The 18,491-nt window shown below is 39.9% G+C and overlaps 1 protein-coding gene across 1 annotated transcript in view; it reads left to right on the top strand.

Moving 5' to 3' along the window:
* Positions 1-8,811: 8,811 nt before the first annotated feature.
* Vegfc (vascular endothelial growth factor C) overlaps positions 8,812-18,491 on the top strand; it is an 84,962-nt gene continuing 75,282 nt past the window's right edge. The window contains exon 1 of the mRNA XM_048330749.1: positions 8,812-9,237. Coding sequence (XP_048186706.1) covers positions 9,091-9,237 — 147 coding nt within the window. The 5' untranslated portion in view covers positions 8,812-9,090. The remainder of the gene's footprint in view (positions 9,238-18,491) is intronic.

The raw sequence follows: 18,491 nt of genomic DNA, 5'->3' as shown, positions 1-18,491 counted from the left end.
GGAAGAATTCCTTCTGATGTATCAGAAAAGAGTATATATCTTGATTTTAAATCAGCAAAAGTATGCATTTCAGTCAATTTGAAAAGTGGAAAGACTATTCTTCATGTAGAAATAGCAGGAAAAATTACCAGAAGTAAAATTATGTCCAATCATTGGAGAATAACTGTATTTTCTAACCATGGTTGGGAAAAAGGATATGTGCAGAAAAGTAATAACAAATTATACTAGAAAGGTGGATTGTGAACTTACTGTTAAAAACAACAAAACTCAACCTCTGGACACTGTAGTAAAAGGTTTGGAATCCAATTTTGTAAATACAAGGAGATTTACAAGAGCAGCAATTGTTGGATTGTTATAAAATGACTCAAAATAATTTGTAGGTTATTGATTGTATCACTCATTTTTTGTAAGCAATATATTTTAGAAAGTTTGCAAAGATTTTGCCTACAATGACATTAACTTACTAATGGATCTTTAAAATGCATATCCATGCAATCAGATATAAGGCAATAGACACAGGAAGATCAGGTCCTCTGGCAATAAGCAGAATAATTTGCCTAGAAAATAACTAAAGCAAAAACAGGTGGTGTATGTTTGTGGCTCAAGAATGGCATATCACAGTGAAACTTCTTTGAACAAACAAGATACAACAATCAAAATATACCTAAAGCAAAAAGAATGACAGGAATGTAAAACAGGTTCTGAATGGGTGGGAGGGGATACTAGTAGAAGGAGAGAGAATGAATGGTAATGAAACAGGATGGAAGTGATTGAAGTACTTCATATACATGTATGACAATAGAATGATTAAAAAACTTGTTAAAATTGTTTTAGAAGGATAAGAAGGTGGAAAGAGGGAAAACAATGGAGGGGATCGATGATTCTGATCATGGTACTTCGTGAACAAATATATGTATCTCAAAACAAAACCCCCATTTATAAGAGATGCTATTAAGATCTTGTAAAGGATATTTAACTGCTCCATAGTTCAGTTACCTCAGTTATATTATACCGGCCACGACAATCTCCACAGTAGTATATTTTAGAAACACTAAATATTACAGAATATATAAACCCAACAAAAATATTGCCAGACAAACAATAGGAACTCTAGAGAAAGACGATAATATTGTGTTCAGATCTTGTAGTAGTGATCATTTGATGGCAGAACTTGGTCTAATAATATCTGCAATGTGTTTAAGAAAAAGTTAATGCTTCTATCTTATATCTACTTAAATAATTAAGTATGTGATAAAAATACAAGAGATAAAGATGAGAAGTATAGATAATACAGGAGATATTAATGACACACAATTATATAATAATGAGTAATTATTATTAATACTCTATTCAAAATTTATTGAGACTCTTAAATGTCATGTGTCATTTTAACTTCTTTCCTATATTAATTAGCTTAGTGTTCTCATAAACCCCATGTGTTCAAAGAAGGGTTCATGAAGGGTCACCTAAGGGCAATCTGATATCCCATCAGTTACCTACATAGTAAGCCCGTCTTTTTAAGGTGGGTCCTAAACACAAACCATCTGTTTCTTGTTCCCTTCAAGTCTTTCATGAATGTTTGTTTGTAAATGTTATCTCTGAGCAGGAATCTTTGAGCTTTCAGTGGAGGCAGAAACTATTTTTTCCCCCTAGAAATTTAGTGTTGGTTACTTTTCCTGTTGTGTCCTCTTCCACATAAAAAATCAAGTAGTAAATGGTTGTAATTATGATTGAAACCAAGCAGTTTCTGATAAATGAGTGATATTTGCTGGGTGGTGCTCACAGGAAAATGTTTGCAAAAGAGCATAGAGCTTGATTGTTTGGGTTGGCTACATGATGTTCGCATTTTCTGCAGTATTTGAGTTATAGCAAGGAATGGCTAAAGATTCAGAATTCAATTGTTAAAGATAAGTTTAAGTGTTGACCTGTGAAATGAAAGCAATCTTTGGCTAACTATCCAGATCCTTGAGTCTAGAGTAATGAAAGAAAACATGAGGATAAAACAGAAAACACAAAAGACAATGTGTCATCCAGCGTCATCCCTGTGTTCTATGGAGGATAGGCCAAAGTCACCCATGTCCTTCAGGCACTCACTGGAAATAATGCATACATGTATCTAAAGGGAAAACATGAGACCAGATAGCTATGTCCCCAAGCCTAACTGCGCCTCCAGTTAAACTTTCCTTCCAGTGTTACTCTCAGGGATATTTTCCTTTGATGCATTTCACGAAGAAAAATCCTCAGATTCTCATAATAGCAGCTACGATGAACATGCAAACCTTTATCTGATGGTGATAGACTGAGTTTGTTGTTTGAATCTCTTGTGGTGCTTTTGTAGGTGCTTACCTACAGTAAGGAAGAGCTTGCATAGGCTTGGAAATATCCCCTAAAAGTTCATATTTTGAGAACTTCATCCTTCCATTCAGATGTCAATAATGGTGATGTCTTTGGGAAGTTAAACTAGAGATCATGAGAGTGAGACTCCCATTATGACTTAATAGGACGCTAAGAAGACATATCTGGCAAAGTTGGCCCTCTCTCTGACCTGTGAAGCCTTCTACAGCGAAAAAACGCACAAGGAAGACTCTTATCAGACACTGGTAGTGCTAGCATTGCTTGAACTTCCAAATCTTCACACATTTGAGCAAAATAAGCCCGTTTTATTCATAGATTACCCAATCTGTGCTATTTAGTGCAATTAATAGACCAGGACAGATCCAAAGTGAATAGAAAATAAGTAACTTCAAAGGGATACTTGTGACATTTTCTAATGGTAAAAGTCAACGAATGCACTGATTTGATTTTTAAAATACAATAGCGTGCTGAGGGTCTCTAGAAAGCATGAAATTCTCCCAGACTGAAAGCACAAAATATAACTAAGTTTAAACATTATTATAGGAACCATGCTATTCCAGTAAAATTACTGTTAGAATGATAATAGTTTATCAGACAAAAGTCTCATTGTGCTTTGGAAATCAGTGAATGTTGAGATATTCAAAAATCCATGCCAACAAACCAGTGAACAATGTCCAACATGGGGTCTGACATGGGTTTCTGCCACATCTCTATCGTTGTACAAGAAATATGATGATGCCAATGAAATATGCCCCCACAACATTTACAGTAACTACAATAAAGTTTTCCCACAATGTGGATAAATATACCGTGACCTATTTATTTCCTGTGGATGAATAATTTCATGAAAATTATTTGCAGGATTTCAGCTCGGTACCTCTGGTGACAGCAAACAGTTCTTTTGAAAGTGAACAAGAATATCTTTGTGTTATATTTTTTCTCATAATACTTTTCGAAAAACAGATATAACAACACATACACACACACAGACACACACAGACACACACACACACTCCCCAGGAATGATATAAAGATTAGAGATCTTGGATGAAACAGAAGTCTGACTGTGTATTGTGCAATTGCTACCACATAAACAGATGAAATCTGAGAAGGGCACATTGTGTCAATGGCAGCAGGGCTTCTGCTTCATAGAATAGAGACAATATCAATCAAGCCTTTACAATGCACCTTTCAATAGTTACAGTCTCTGTGGGAACTGAAGGGTTAATAAAAAATGAGTGTTTGAATCACACTTAGTAGCTTCATTGATTGCCTGCTTCCTTGTTTATGTGTAGTTTTGTTCAATGAGAGTTTGGAGTCTGGCAGTAGGCCAATTTTCCCTTCTAGATTTTACATGTTTATTAAGTCTATTTCCCTGACTTACAGCTATTTGGAGAAAGTGAGATAGAATCTGGGGTTCCAGCTATTCCATGGTCTATGTCTGAGTAGTTTCTAAAGTTGTGCAAAGAGCGTTCTCCTTAGGTCTCCAAGGAAGCTCTTTTTTGGTCTTGGTAGATAGCTTCTAAAAAGTTTGTCTACATTCCTCTGATTTTGTTATAGATTTGTGGTCTTCTTTGTTTGCAATAACATGAAGTAATTGCATTGCTTTTTCCATCCCATTTTATCACATATGAAAATTCTAATCACATATAAATCAAAAGAGAGCAGTGACCTTGAATTATATGTTCCTAGAACCAATAGAAACTGTTCTGTACATTTTTACCTATGCTTCACAGCACTGGAAACTCTTAGCTCAGACTATACCCAGGGTTTAAAATCCACTTGAAAGAGTTTATTCTAACTTGGCTGATTTCAAGAGTCATTTGAGCTTTCAGTGTTCCTGCTTGATAGCAAGAGAAGGAAGGTACTCAGAAAAAAATGCCGTGACCTACATGGCCCTATGATGGGAGAAGAATGCTAAGATTCAATATAGAAGTGACCTTCACAACTTTCATTTCTCTCCCTTGTGGAAGAGACACTGCAACAATTGTAGAGTCTCAATTTCTTTTGTTAGCTTGCTCAGATCAATCGTAACATGGAGGACATAGGTTTATTCACTTTCTATTTTAAGCCCTCTCTTAAATGAATAGTTTTTTTTTTTTATATGTCCACTGAAATTCCCCAATACCATTGGTAAAATGATTCCATTTAAAGAGTCACGTGCATTGGTTAAAGTGCAAATTCGGACTGGAGGTAGAATGGCCGGAAGCAGCGATGAGTTTATGCTCATCATGCATTCAGCCCCTTGGTAGTTATCTGACCTGCAGTGAAAATACTGATAAAATTGTAGGTTTTGGAGGGTGGAACGTTTGGATTAGAGTTCTCTTTTACGCACGTTGTTTCATAGACTAAACAAGACTCAGAAAGTTTTATAAGCTTTTCATAAACTGAAAGTCAGTCTGAGGTGACACTCTGTGAGCATCTAGCCCTCAGGGCGAGCTCAAGGAATTGCTATAACAGGGTTTTTACTTTACACTCTGCCTTCTGAACTTGCTAGTAACTCCCAAATGAAAAAGTGAACAGAGCACTGACATAAAGCAAGGCTATTGGTAATGTTTCATATCTGATCAAATAATTCCAAAGAACCCTGAAATGGTATCTTAAGGAGTAAAATACAGCGATCTTTTGGTAGCTTGACGGAAAGGATTCAGGACTAATTTTAATTCAAGTTGTATTCCATCCTTGTAGTCACAGAGGTACAAATGGTTGAATTGACGGTCCTGCATTTGAGCAGTAAGACCAATACTGACTGACCAGATTAGAGTGGGACATTTCCAAAATATCTGCAGAAAACCTATCAATAAACAAAACATGAATTTAGTAAAAGTTACAGCAGTGATGGAATGTACCAGGTCATGGAATGTAACGGTCTTACCACTGTCTCAGGATAAATTGGAAGCAGATTAACAAACAGGCTTGGGGTTGGAGTTAAGTAGTTTTAAGGTTGGGGAAAGAGTATGGTACAGATTTTAAGGGTTTTTTGACAGAGTAAAATGAAGGTTGTAATGAATAAAATGGTGTAGATAAGCGACGAGAATATTATTTTAACACATTGAATTGTTGGCATTTCGTGAAGCAAAGGGTAAATTTTATTACCTGATTTCAATCGTATTGTATCCAAAATAAAACCTTAAATCATGTTGGCATGAATGGTTTTTAGTTTTATCTAAGTCACATTCACCAACTGTCTTAGTTCTGAAAGCCTACAATTTTAACATCAGAACAAAACCCATAATTTTATAACTGGAAATTATAAGGTAATAAAAAGAAAATTTAGATCATAAAGACACAGCATCAAGGAGAAAAAATAATTGTAGACTCTCATAGTCATTCATATACAATATTAAAATATTATACAGTATATGTTCAAAATTAATACCTAACAAAAACCACACACACAACTAGCCCAAATTTTCAGCCATGTATATGACCACAAAGAAAGCCTGGTTATATTTTTGAAATCTACATCATCATAAGCATAACAGAATGACAAATAAATAACACAACAGTAAAATTCAGTGTCTGCAAAAGCCTCTTCAATGCTGAAGACATTAAGAATAACTAGGATGTGTTCAAGATTCCAGGAACAGTATGTCTTACAGGGAGATCAACCTGTCATGGCTGTTCCCCATGGGAGAGAGCCATCTGCCAAAATGGCAACAAAGGCTTTGTCCATCCTAGCCACCCAAAGTGGAAGCAATCAACTCATGCAGGAATTGAAGGGCATTCAATTATTCTTTGATATTGAGTTTCCAGGAGCCCAAGGGAACTCCCTTCCTACAGCTATTACCAATCGGATCTCAATTTGACTGAGACTTCTTGATTATACATGAGGTTCTTCTCAGTAGCCTGAATCAAGGCCTTCCTTAGGCTTCTGGTTCTCCTCTTTCTTCCTAGAGTGGCCACACTGAATAACTTCTGTTCTTGATTTCATACAACTTATCTCTGATTTGACTCTGGAGGCAGCAGGTGGTTGTACTCAAGAGTCCCCAGGAAGAGAAGGACCAGAATGCATTCTAATGGTGCAGTGAAGCGAACTCTGGAGTTCAAAGTTGAGAATCACTGTTCTGTGGCAAGGTTGCAAGGGAACTCCAACTTCTGTATAAATCTTCTCACATGGTCCTTGACTGTTCCCTTTCCATAACTGTATCAAGGTCTGAAGACAACAAATGTGGCAAATTGATAAATACACCTACAACAGGGAAACACACAGAGGAACTATATGCTTAGCATGTGAAGAAACTATCCCAATAAGCTATGACAAAGGAGTGAATTTACAAAAGACAAATGAAAATGTCATAGTGACATAGTGAGCCAATCCCACAAATGCAGAATAATACGATGTGACTGACTATAATAATACACATGAAGAAATTCTGGTGCAGCTAGGCACTGTTGGGTCACGCCTGTAATTCTAGTTACACAGGAGGCTGAGATCTGAGGATTGCTCTTTGAAGCCAGCCTGGGCAAGAAAGTTCATGAGACTCTTATGTTCAATAAACTGCTCAAAAAAAATCTGGAAGTAGAGCTCTTGCTCTGGTTGTAGTGTAGTAGCCTTGAGCACAAAGAGACTCAGGGACAGTGCCTCAGTTCAAGCCCCAGGGTGGGGCAAAAGTAATAAATTTTTTTTTTTCTGGTGGAGTTTAGTTGACTTAAGAGTAGTTTGAGTCAACAATGATTTGGCTGCCAGAAAATAAACTTGATCCAAGACTACATCAACAATTGCATGCTGTCTGTATAAGGGAACTCATTCTCTGCATGCTTTGGTGGAGGACTTTAAGTACTGAGCCATGGTCTTAGCAGTGTATTTCACAAATGTAAACATACAGTATGACTGATGAGAGGAAGCTGGTGTGTTGTCATGTGGAGAGAAAAGTAGATATTTTTTTCTGGGAAGAAAGCTAACACAGTGAAAACGTGACAGTTTTCAGTGAATTTGAGGAACTTATATGTGGAAGTTAGACTAGCTATTGCCTACAAACTCTAGAAGTCACAGGCAGTGGGCTAGATGGAAGGAAACACTTTTCAGCAAAGCTGACATACACTAAAGGGATTGGACAGCCTGTAAGCTGCATATTAAGTCTTCACAAGTAAATACAGGTAAGAAGAGCTCCAAAGTTTCTAAAGATTTGAACCACATAAAGTCTCTTCTCCATCTAAGATTTTATAAACCTTATGGGATTTTCATGTTCTAATTTCTAAGCCTTTTATGTCAGTGTAAGTAAAGTAGTTGGAGGGGAGTGTAAAAGTGAGACTTTTCCTGTTCTGCATGTTGGGTCGCCCCTTACCCCAAGGATGCCACCAGTGTCACAGCACAATTTTTCCAGCTGGGAAACAGTTATTTTTCTGCCAAAGTCATCTCCTTCCTGGAATATGCTTAACACATGTCATTGTCCCTGTTTATGATCTTCTTTCTCTTGTAAACTCAACTTCTCCCAGAAACTTGACCCTGTGTTTTCTTTTCTCTCCAGGAGGATTCTAGCACTGCTCTTCATCTGCCGGAAGTTGAAGATTCCAGAAGGGTCATTCGCATCTGTCCCAACAGGCAGCATTTGATTCCCACAAGTCTTGTAGTCTTGTGGCTTCATCCAGCAACTCCAAGTTCCCCAGGAGAGGGGGAGGGAGGAGAAAAGGGGGTTGGGGCAGAGGCAGGGAGGAAAGGTGTGTGTGTGTGTGGGGGGGGGTAGAGACAGAGAGAGAACAAGCCAAAGAGAAAGGGGTGGGGAGGGTGAATCCAAGATGACTTGAAACTTTCAGAGCTCAAGACAGTTTCCAAAATATGCAGGGCGCAGAGGGCGTGGCATGCCAAGAGAGCCTGGAGTGACCAAGGACAAAAGACCCAGCTCTCTCTCACCCAACCATACCCACTCTTCTCTTCTCCAACTTGGCCAAGTACGGTATCTGTTGGATCCCCAGCCCTGAAAGTGAACTTGCACCTCTCCAGCACACCCCCACCCCACCGCCTCACTCCCACCCCCTTTCCCAGGACGGGGAGGGAGGGAGGGAGGGCCTCCAGGGGAGGAGGCGAGGGAAGTGGGAGCTGCAGGGAGAGCTTCCGAGGGAAAGTGAGAGGGGAGGGCAGCCGGGCTCGGCACGCGCCCTCCCTCGGCCGCTTTCTCTCACATAAGCGCAGGCAGAGGGCGCATCAGTCATGCCCTGCCCCAGCGCCCGCCGCCGCCACCGCGCTGCCCCGCGCGCTCGGGAAGGTCCAGCCCCGCGCGGAACTCCCGGGCCCCGCCGTCGCCGCCACCGCGCTGCCCCGCGTGCTCCGGAGGCTCCAGCCCCGCGCGGAGCTCCCGGGCCCCGCCGTCGCCGGGCGTCCCGCCGCCCTCCTCCCGCCCCCGGCCACGCCGGCACCGCTCCCGCTAGCCCGGCTTCTTTCACTTCGCGGAAGCGGAGGGCGGAGGGGCACTCGGGCTGCGGGGGATCGCTGGGGAGCGGGGCCGGCCGGCTTCCCGCGAGGCTCGCTACCTGACGCCCGCTCGCCTCTCCCGGGTCTTGCCGGCCGCGAAGACGAAGATTTGCCAAAGTTGGGACCCCCGAGCTCCCGCCAGGCTCCCGCCGCCTCCGGCTCGCCCAGGGGGGCGGGGGGCGCCCCGGGAGGAGACCCCCCGGGGGGGTGGAAAAGGACGAGCCAGGAGGGGAACCTCCAACCTCGCCGGGCGGCCACGCCCCCCGCCCTGCCCCCGCCAGCCCACCGGCCGCCCCACTCATTCCCCGGGCCCGGCGTCCACCATGCACTTGCTGGGCTTCTGGTCCCTGGCGTGTTCGCTGCTCGCCGCTGCGCTGCTGCCCGGTCCGCGCCAGGCGCCCGCCGCCGCCGCCGCCTGGGAGTCGGGACTAGGCTACTCCGACGCGGAGCCCGACGCCGGCGAGGTCAAGGTAGGTGCTTGCACCCCTGCGGATCTGGGGACCCCTACCCCTCCTCCTGCTTCCCCCCGCCCCCACCCCAGGTCAGGGCCCATTTGTGTTGCAGGCTGCACAAGAACTGGTGTGCGGGTTTCCTGAGTACTGGAAACCCTCCGGAGGGTTTGTATGCTTGCTGTGCGGTGGATCCAAAGTTGAGGCTTTAGAAAGTGTTTCTTTCTCCCCCGCCCTCCCGCACTGTAAATAGGAAGTTGTTACCAGATAGCAAGTTACATGGGCGAAAAGTGACACAGGAGCAAAGCGCGTTACACTGTGTCTAGTGACTGAGATCCCAGGATCGCTTTCAAAGTGGCCTGGGGTGTGGGGGTGGGGGTCAGGGCAGAGGGGGGAGTCAAGGGCGCGGTGAAGCCTGCCTCTGGAGACATTTCCATTCGGATCCGGAAAATAAATGCTCGTGTTTCTTGTTTTGGCTCATTCTTTCTTGGGACACAAGGATATTGAGTCAACCCTTTGCTGGGGTGTTCAGGTTGTACGAGTACCTGGAGCTGGGCGCTATTTTATTAAACGCTTAGGGAATCCAGTAACTGGGTTTTAGGGATTTCGGGTTGATTAGAAGTGGAGAATTACAGTCATTTAGCTCACCATCAAACTAGGCTTTTATTTTTCAGTGTTGTGAACTCAACATTTGTAAACTTTGGTAAAAAGAAAAAAAGTAAAAAATAACCTAAGGCATACTCTTCCCAATTTGGATTACTTTGTTTTCAAATATGAGGCACGTAATAATTTTGACTTAAAACATGGTGCTGAGATGCTTTGGAAGGCGTTTGGATTTTCAAAGAGTTCTCGGTCCTAAATGTGCTCCTTCCCAGCAGATTCTGCTAAAGAGTGTGTATTTACTTTAAAAGTTCATATCTGACATAACAACACTTAGGAGAATTTTGAACTCCTGAAGAAGTTTTTTATTTAACGCGCTGTGACAGTCTCCTGAGTTCCACTTAAAGTGCCCCTGGCTGGAAGCAGACTGCAGTGGTTTATTTAACTCGTGGAAAAAGTGGCCAAGGGCCAAGGGGTGTGTGGCACTTGGCTTTCAGTTGACTTTACTGAGGAACATACACCAAATGTGTAGAAATCAAACAACCTTCCTAGTTCTATTTGGGAACATAAGTTACATTTAGGGAAAAGTTAAAATATAGGGATGTGTAGCTCAATATAGGGAGCCAAGTGAGGGAAAACCTTTTGAGTAAAACAATGCACAACACATTGCAGACCATAATGCATTATGAGATTATCATTTTTATAAAACAAGTGCATGGCTATAACTACAGTGAAGAGGATCTCCTACAGTCCTTAAATAGTACTGAAGTGTAATATTGGGCCCAATAATACTTGCTGTACTTCAAGTCCTTGAATTTTGCCACACCCATTCAATTTCTGTTTCTGCAGTCAAGCTACCCTGAGTATGACTTAGTAAAATTACACTTCTCCAGTGCCTGATGAAAACTTGCTTTTCCTTACAATAAGTCAATGTGAAGATTAAATAAAAATAATTTCCTGATAAGTCAATCATGAATCTAAGAGTCACACTCCCAGATCAATCTTGAAAGGATGTAACTCTGAGGTGTTTGTGTTTCTCTCTCTCTCTCTCTCTCTCTCTCTCTGAGATGTATAAGATCTATGAGATTGGACAAAAAAAGTTAGTTTCAAAGCTGTCTTCATTAGTGATGTAATCAAGTTTTCCCTTTGCCATGCCAATTTTGCAAATGTTGCTTTTGAAATTTAACTGTCTATTCTATCTGTATGTTGATTATGAGTTGATACTATCTAGATGATACAAGTTCCCCCCCCATATCTTGAAACATTACTTAAATTTCTGAGTTCCATAGACTATAAAAGAGTGTGCTATTGTCAAAGCAAACTTCTCCAGTAAGTAGTACTTTGACAGTCTTCAATAAAATCACTATGCCTCTCCCGAGTGGTCTGTACAAGCACGTCATTTAAATGGCATAATGGAGAATTGGGAAGAACCAATTGTTAATCTTCTCTACGGGTCATTATTTTACTCCTTAGACATTGTGAAATAACTCATGTGCTATAAAGCAGGGTTAGCCACCATTGCTTCTTCTAGCCCGTAAGCCATTCAGATAATTAGAGCCAAAATCATAAAGTGATCCAATATTTGCAAAATGAGTTTTGGTAGAGTTGGAAGTTTGATTTTAGGTGAAACCTGGTTTGTGACCCAAACAATTAAATGAAAGCATTACTTCAAATGAAGTATAGATATGGAACTTTTTGTTCTTAGACGTGGCCAGACTGAGAGTATTAATACCAAGAGCACTTTTTATGTATGTTAGATTTCAATACACTGGATTTTCTTTCTCTATGATTAATAACTCTATACACTACATGTTTTAATTTTATGTACTGTTCCCACTTAAGCACCAGCAGAATTGTTCAAAATACCACATGTACCAAGTATTTATGAATTCTCTGGTTGTCTTTAAATGTTTCCCCTACTCTGAGATCAAGCAAATCTTTGGGCTTGGATCTAAGATTTAAAGATTAAAATGTATATTCACTATATGTTAAATTAGCATCCTAAGCTGTTCTCCTATGTAATAAAAATATTAGGTACACTGATCTGAAAGCTAATGTCCTTGTTTTTTTAATCATTTTACATAATTGCTTAATTTGCAATGTAATCTATTAAAATGGATCTTCTTAAAAATACACCATTTTCCCTCTCTTCAAGAAAATCACATTTAAAGTGAAAAACTAATGAATTATGAATAGAAATACTCTGAGACTTAATTATTCTGTTGGTATGGAATTGGTATTGAAGTGATGTCTGATTTCTGAAATTTGGGAGAGAAATTACTTTATGCTGCTTTTCTCCCTTCCCCCCCCCTTTTTTTTTGAGCTAAGAACCTTGATGTGAGAGCGGAACTTGAGTTGTCCCTTTGGAAGTGAGTTCCACATTAGATCAACTTATCAAAACCAGGGATCTAATTGTTTTCCCAGATAGAGTGACAAGACAAGCAGAAAGATAGAAGTTTGGAGGTGAAGAGTTATGTGGAATAACAGTGAATTATTATCTTAAATTTAGAGAGATCGTTGGAGTGCTATTGGCTATAGACTGAAAAAGTTTAAGAAGCCTATTCTTCTGCCATGGAGAGTTATTCATAATCTGAGCAGTTGAATCACATAGGTAGTAGAGTATTGAGTTCATTCTTGGGATTGGTTAGAAATCAGAAGGACATTTACTGGGCTGGGGTCTAATCAGGAAGCAATAGAAACAATGCAAATCGGAAGTGATGAAATGAGAGTGCTGTTAGTGGAACAAATGAAGGAGCTGAAGATGTTACAGAGTAGGAACCCATGAATGAAGACTAAGCTGAGTTAACAGAGTGGGAGAAAGTAACCCTAGCCTCAGTGTTTTACTGAGGGGAATCTTCCTATTTGGAAGACTACGGTATTTCAGAGAAGAGGATGGTTGTTAATGGCTCATCATAGCACTTACTCCATGGATCACTTAACATTTGGCTAGACATAGGGCATTGTTTGAGAAACAAAAATGTGCTTCACAAGTTTACGTCCCATAAAAGAGGACTTAATCTGTATAATGTACTTTATGTCTTTGAGCATTTGACAGGTGTTACTCTAATCTATATGACAAAATTACAAGTGTGCATTGAAGCTCAAATACATTTTATTCAGATAAAATAGGCGCCAAAAAGAGCTGTAATGTATAAGCATTTATTTGAATGTTTCCCTCTGTTTTATATTGTGGTTTCTATATTTCTCTGTATGACACGCTCTTCCCCATTCCAAGCTCAGCCTATCAATCTTGGCTAAGATGTTCAAGATTAGGAAAGGAAGCTTTAAAATCTCTTCAATTTACCCTGCATCAATTTATGTTAGAGGTTCAGAGTTTAACTTTCACAAATCCCCTTTCTGAGGAGAGCAAAAGTTATCAAAACCAGAGACTTACATCCTTGTCCCATTTTCCTGAGTTATCTGGTTCTCCTATAGTAGTACTTTCATAATTGTATTGAAGAGCATAAAATATTTTTCTCAACTTTCATTTTTGTCCTTGTCAACTTCTTTCCTTAATTTCTAACATTACTCTGACTGATACTGGCTATCTGTGGATTTCAACATAAAAATGCTCACTTTACCTTCCAGTTTGCTTGCCACTTTTTTATATATTTATTATACTTATTTTACCAACATATATATGTGTGTGTGTGTGTGTATGTATACACACACATAGACACAATACACGCACACATAATTTTAACTGTTTTGCAGGGGAAGCTTTAGGTCTGGGTTTGAACTCCTGGTTTCAAGCTTGGTAGGCAAGTGTTCTATCACTTTGGTCATGCTTCCAGTGCTCTATGCTTTAGTTACTTTTCAATAATATCTAACATTTTTGTCTTGGCTGGCCTTTTCTTCCTATCTACCTAGGACCATAATCTACCATACCTCAGATATTCTTTGAGATGGGTCTTAAATAACAAAAGCTTTTCTGGTCTGGACTTAAACCATGATCTACCTATCTTCATCTCCCAAGTATCTAGGATTACATGTATAAACCAGTTGCATCTTGATTTCCTGACTGGCAGCCATTTGTTCATTTTTTTAAATCTTTTTTTTTCAAATTTTTATTATCAAACTGATGTACAGAGAGGTTACAGTTTCATACGTTAGGCATTGGATACATTTCTTGTACTGTTTGTTACCTTGTCCCTCATACCCCCCTCCCTCCTCCCACTTTCCCTTTCCCCCCTTGAGGTGTTCAGTTCACTTACACCAAACAGTTTTGCAAGTATTGCTTTTGTAGTTGTTTGTCTTAATTTACCCTTTGTCTCTCAATTTTGGTATTCCCTTTCAATTTCCTAGTTCTAATACCAGTATACATGGTTTCCAATATACTCAGATAAGATTACAGAGATAGTGTAGGTACAACCACAGGAAGGTGATACAAGAACATCATCAATAATAGAAGCTACAGATACAGATGGGACGTTGAAAGTAGTTACAACTGTGATATAACAATCGTTTCCATAACATGGAGTTCATTTCACTTAGCATCATCTTATGTGATCATAAGGGTATAGCTATTGGGCTCTTGTCCATTTGTTCATGAGATAGCATCCAGACTACTTTAGGTGGTAGACAATTACTGACTAACTTCAATGACATTTTTTTTAATGACAATGGGTCTTCATTCTCATTCTTGTAAGTTGATTTGAGTAGAGTTAAGGTAGTAACTAGGGAAATAGCTTTCTGGATTTCCACTTCAAGGCATTTGAGAGAAAGGTCTTGGTCTCCTTGTTTTCAATGTGAGATTGACCTGGAAATGTTTCCCAGCTTTTCTTAACATTTTGGGGGAAAACAAGAGTGAGTGGGAGTGGGATGAGGTCTTTCTGTAACTACAGCTCTGCTTTTGCCATTGGCAACTCCAGATGCCTTCAAGGTTCATCTCAGCTTCCAGCTTTTCCTATGCATAAGGACTGTGTGTTTCACAATAATCTGTGTTGTCTTCAGTACCCGTGTGTGCCCTGTATTTTGCCAGAGCTTTAGAACCCCCTTTTTTTGGCTTTCAGTGCAACTACATAAGATGGATATTATATTCGAGATATTACATTAAAGAAGAGATACTTAAAATTTAAATGACTTAACCAGGAACAAAAATTTTGTTTCTTGACTTTTGAAACATGTTCTAGGAAAATATGGGGATGGGTTCAACCCTTTGAGGTCGATGAAAAACTCCATGATCCCTTGTCCTCCCAGAATCTTCCACTTTCCTCTTGCACATTGGAGTAGCATGCAGCAAGGAAGAGAGAAAGATATTACTTTGCACTTAGGGCAATTTTTTACATTTATTTAGACCCTAATTCGCAATCATGGGACAACCTGAAATGACGATAAACTTTTCTTTTCTTTTTTTTTTTTTTTTTTTTGGCCAGTCCTGGGCCTTGGACTCAGGGCCTGAGCACTGTCCCTGGCTTCTTCCCGCTCAAGGCTAGCACTCTGCCACTTGAGCCACAGCGCCGCTTCTGGCCGTTTTCTGTATATGTGGTGCTGGGGAATTGAACCTAGGGCCTCGTGTATCCGAGGCAGGCACTCTGGCCACTAGGCTATATCCCAGCCCCGACGATAAACTTTTCTTTCAAGCCCTAAATATAAAGTGTAGTAAAGTCCCTATGAGTGAAGATAGCGTATAAATGTCCTAGTCTATACAAGTATTGGAGGGGACACTGGCTACTTGGGGGCCTAACAAAAAATTCTGATAATTATTAAACAATTTTACTAAGTTGTTCTGATGTAACTTTAGTCAAAGATTGTATTTTCCTATGCCAAGTGATCTATCACAAATGAGTAGTTTAGGAATGAACAGCATTTGTGTTTCATTTTTTACCAGTTACTCTATACTTGGCAGAATACATGTCTCATCTTATATGGGCTTAACTTTTGTAAATTGTCAACTAAGTCATCATTGATTTTTACAAATGAGAAATTACACAGAGTTCACAGAAATTTACTAAAGTTTTTTTTATTTATAAGGTAATTTAAAATAACCTTATGAATTTACTCAAAGTATTTTAAGACTGTGTGTATAATTGTTTCTTCTAAAAGTAATTATACACATCTACACATATTATGCGGGTTATTTGATTAAGAAAGCAGAGATTTATTGGCTTAATTTGCTTTGTTGGGCATTTATGGTAGATGCCCAAACATACATTAAAGCATGTTTGGCTGAGAAATTCTTATTGTTTCTTTGTACCCTGTTGGCTTTCAACATGACCCATGATCCTTTCATGGTAATTCTGAAGTCCAAAAGCTCATTTTCATAAATTATTTGGTGACATCAACCTAATATGAACTGACATAGGTATTTATAGTCACAATTTTCTAAGTTGAAATATCTCTGGACTGAAATGCATTTTTCATGCCATGTTACCATAGATAGTTAAGAGGTAGTGGATACTGACATGTATGTACATTTTGTTTCCTGACAATTTCTAGTATCTGAGACTCAGGATTTTCCAAGGATTTAGGATAAAGGATTGTATTCTAGAATCTTTCTCACCCATACACATTCCTCAACTGTCTTATAAGTCTGTGGGACTGCCTGGCCAAGGCAGGGGAAGGAGAATTGAGGACACCAAGTACAATTTGGTAGAAGTGCTCTTCCAACTTTACCCCTTAATTCTGGGTGTCCTGATCCTAATTCTTGTGTTTAATCCAGAAGCATTTTAATTAATTCTCATTAGTGTCAGCTGCAATTAGAGGTAGGAAATGACCATGGCATGAATGAGGCAGAAGGATATGGAGTGCTGTTGTTTATAGTAAGTGCATATAAAGCACTTTTGAGAGATGATAAATATGCTCGTGCAAAGAAAAAAAAATACCAGAAATGAGTGAAAGTACAAAAGTGGACAGTAAGAGTTTTTTGTGAGCGTGCCATGACCACTTGTAGAGATAGGCTTATGAGGATTGTGTGGCAGTCCTGAGAAAAGTAGGGCTATAGGTGAAATTTGAAAATGAGTAGCTGCTAACTGCAGACATGGGAGACCTAGCCATAATTTGGATATTGAAGAGTAACAGTGACACACAGAGTAGGAGTGGCCAGGGATGTTTGGGAAATAGTGGCAGGGACCTTTAACTGGAGAGAAAAGAGCCTGAAGGGAAGCAGAAACATTGTGGAAAGTAAGAGAAGCCACAGAGCCAGTCTGAGTTTGAGATGAAAGCTTTGGGAGCCCCTGAGCGTCCTGAGTGGTATACTGTAAGTGAGGTTTTAGTAAGTTTAATCTGTGCCAAAGTGTCTAAAGAAACTAACTGGAAATTGGTCAAAATCTCCTCAGACCCATTCCAACTGCCTTTCTCATTCTGTGGCCACCCATGTGTAGTATTCTCTTGATTTCTGATGATAACAGTGCTGATCACTTTTGACTTATGTGATCACCCATTACTCTGCAATCTGAATACATTTATAAGATGTATTAATAACAGACCATTCTGCTATTATGGTTTGCATTCCAAACAGAGTAAGCAGTATAAACAGTGGTCACGCTAGGATACACACACACACACACACACACACACACTTGCACATGCGCGCGGTCTCTCTCTCTCTCTCTCTCTCTCTCTCTCTCTCTCTCTCTCTCTCTCTCCTTTTAATAGCACTTTGGATTACTGAGCTTCCTTGCTGGGCTAATAGTTCACACAGTACATTAAAATAGAACCTTAAAGAAAAGTTAGCTGCACACAAGACTGGATTATCCACACAAATCTGTAGGTCAGCTACCAGTTCACAAAACAGAAAGAAGTAATCCTAAAAATGTTTCCAGAATTCCTTCTTTCAAAATCCTGCTTGAAAGTATCCCTGCTAATTTAATTTGAGGGGAAAGGAGCAAAATAAATTCTACTTTTATGGAATGTGCTAGTACTAGGGCTTGAACTGAGGGTCTATCCTTAGAGGAATTTTGTTTTTCTTACAACTGGCACTGTGTCACACTCACACCTCCAGTGTAGCTTTTCTGCTATTTAAATTATGACAATTTTTTTGGACTTCTCTCCAACCTCAGTGCTTGCTTTAAACCATAGTTCTTTAGATCTAAGCAGCTCCAGTAACTAAGATTACAGGTATGAGCCACTGTTTTATGCCTCTATCAGAAAGAATGACATTGCCCCATTTGTAAGGAAATGGAAGGACTTGAAAAAAATTATACTAAGTGAAGTGAGCCAGACCCAAAGAAACATGGACTCTGTGGTCTCCCTTATTGGGAATAATTAGCACAGGTTTAGGCAAGTCACAGCAGAGGATCACAAGAGCCCAATAGCTATACCCTTATGATGACATAAGATGATGCTAAGTGAAATGAACTCCATGTTATGGAAATGATTGTTATATCACAGTTGTAACTACTTTCAACGTCCCATGTGTATCTGTAGCTTCTACTATTGATGATGTTCTTGTATCACCTTCCTGTGACTGTATCTACACTATCTCTGTAATCTTATCTGAGTATATTAGAAACAGTGTATACTGGTATTAGAACTAGGAAATTGAAAGGGAATACCAAAATTGAGAGACACAGGGTAATAAAAGAGAAACAACTACAAAAGCAATACTTGCAAAACTGTTTGGTGTAAGTGAACTGAACACCTGGGGAGGGAAGGGTAAGGGGGAGGGGGGAGGAGGTATGAGGGACAAGGTAACAAACAGTACAAGAAATGTATCCAGTGCCTAACGTATGAAA

The sequence above is a fragment of the Perognathus longimembris genome, chromosome 21 (genome assembly GCF_023159225.1).
Source record: "Perognathus longimembris pacificus isolate PPM17 chromosome 21, ASM2315922v1, whole genome shotgun sequence".
Lineage (NCBI taxonomy): Eukaryota > Metazoa > Chordata > Mammalia > Rodentia > Heteromyidae > Perognathus > Perognathus longimembris.
The sequence above is the reverse complement of the archived record's forward strand: the minus strand, read 5'-3'. Positions and strand labels throughout refer to the sequence as shown.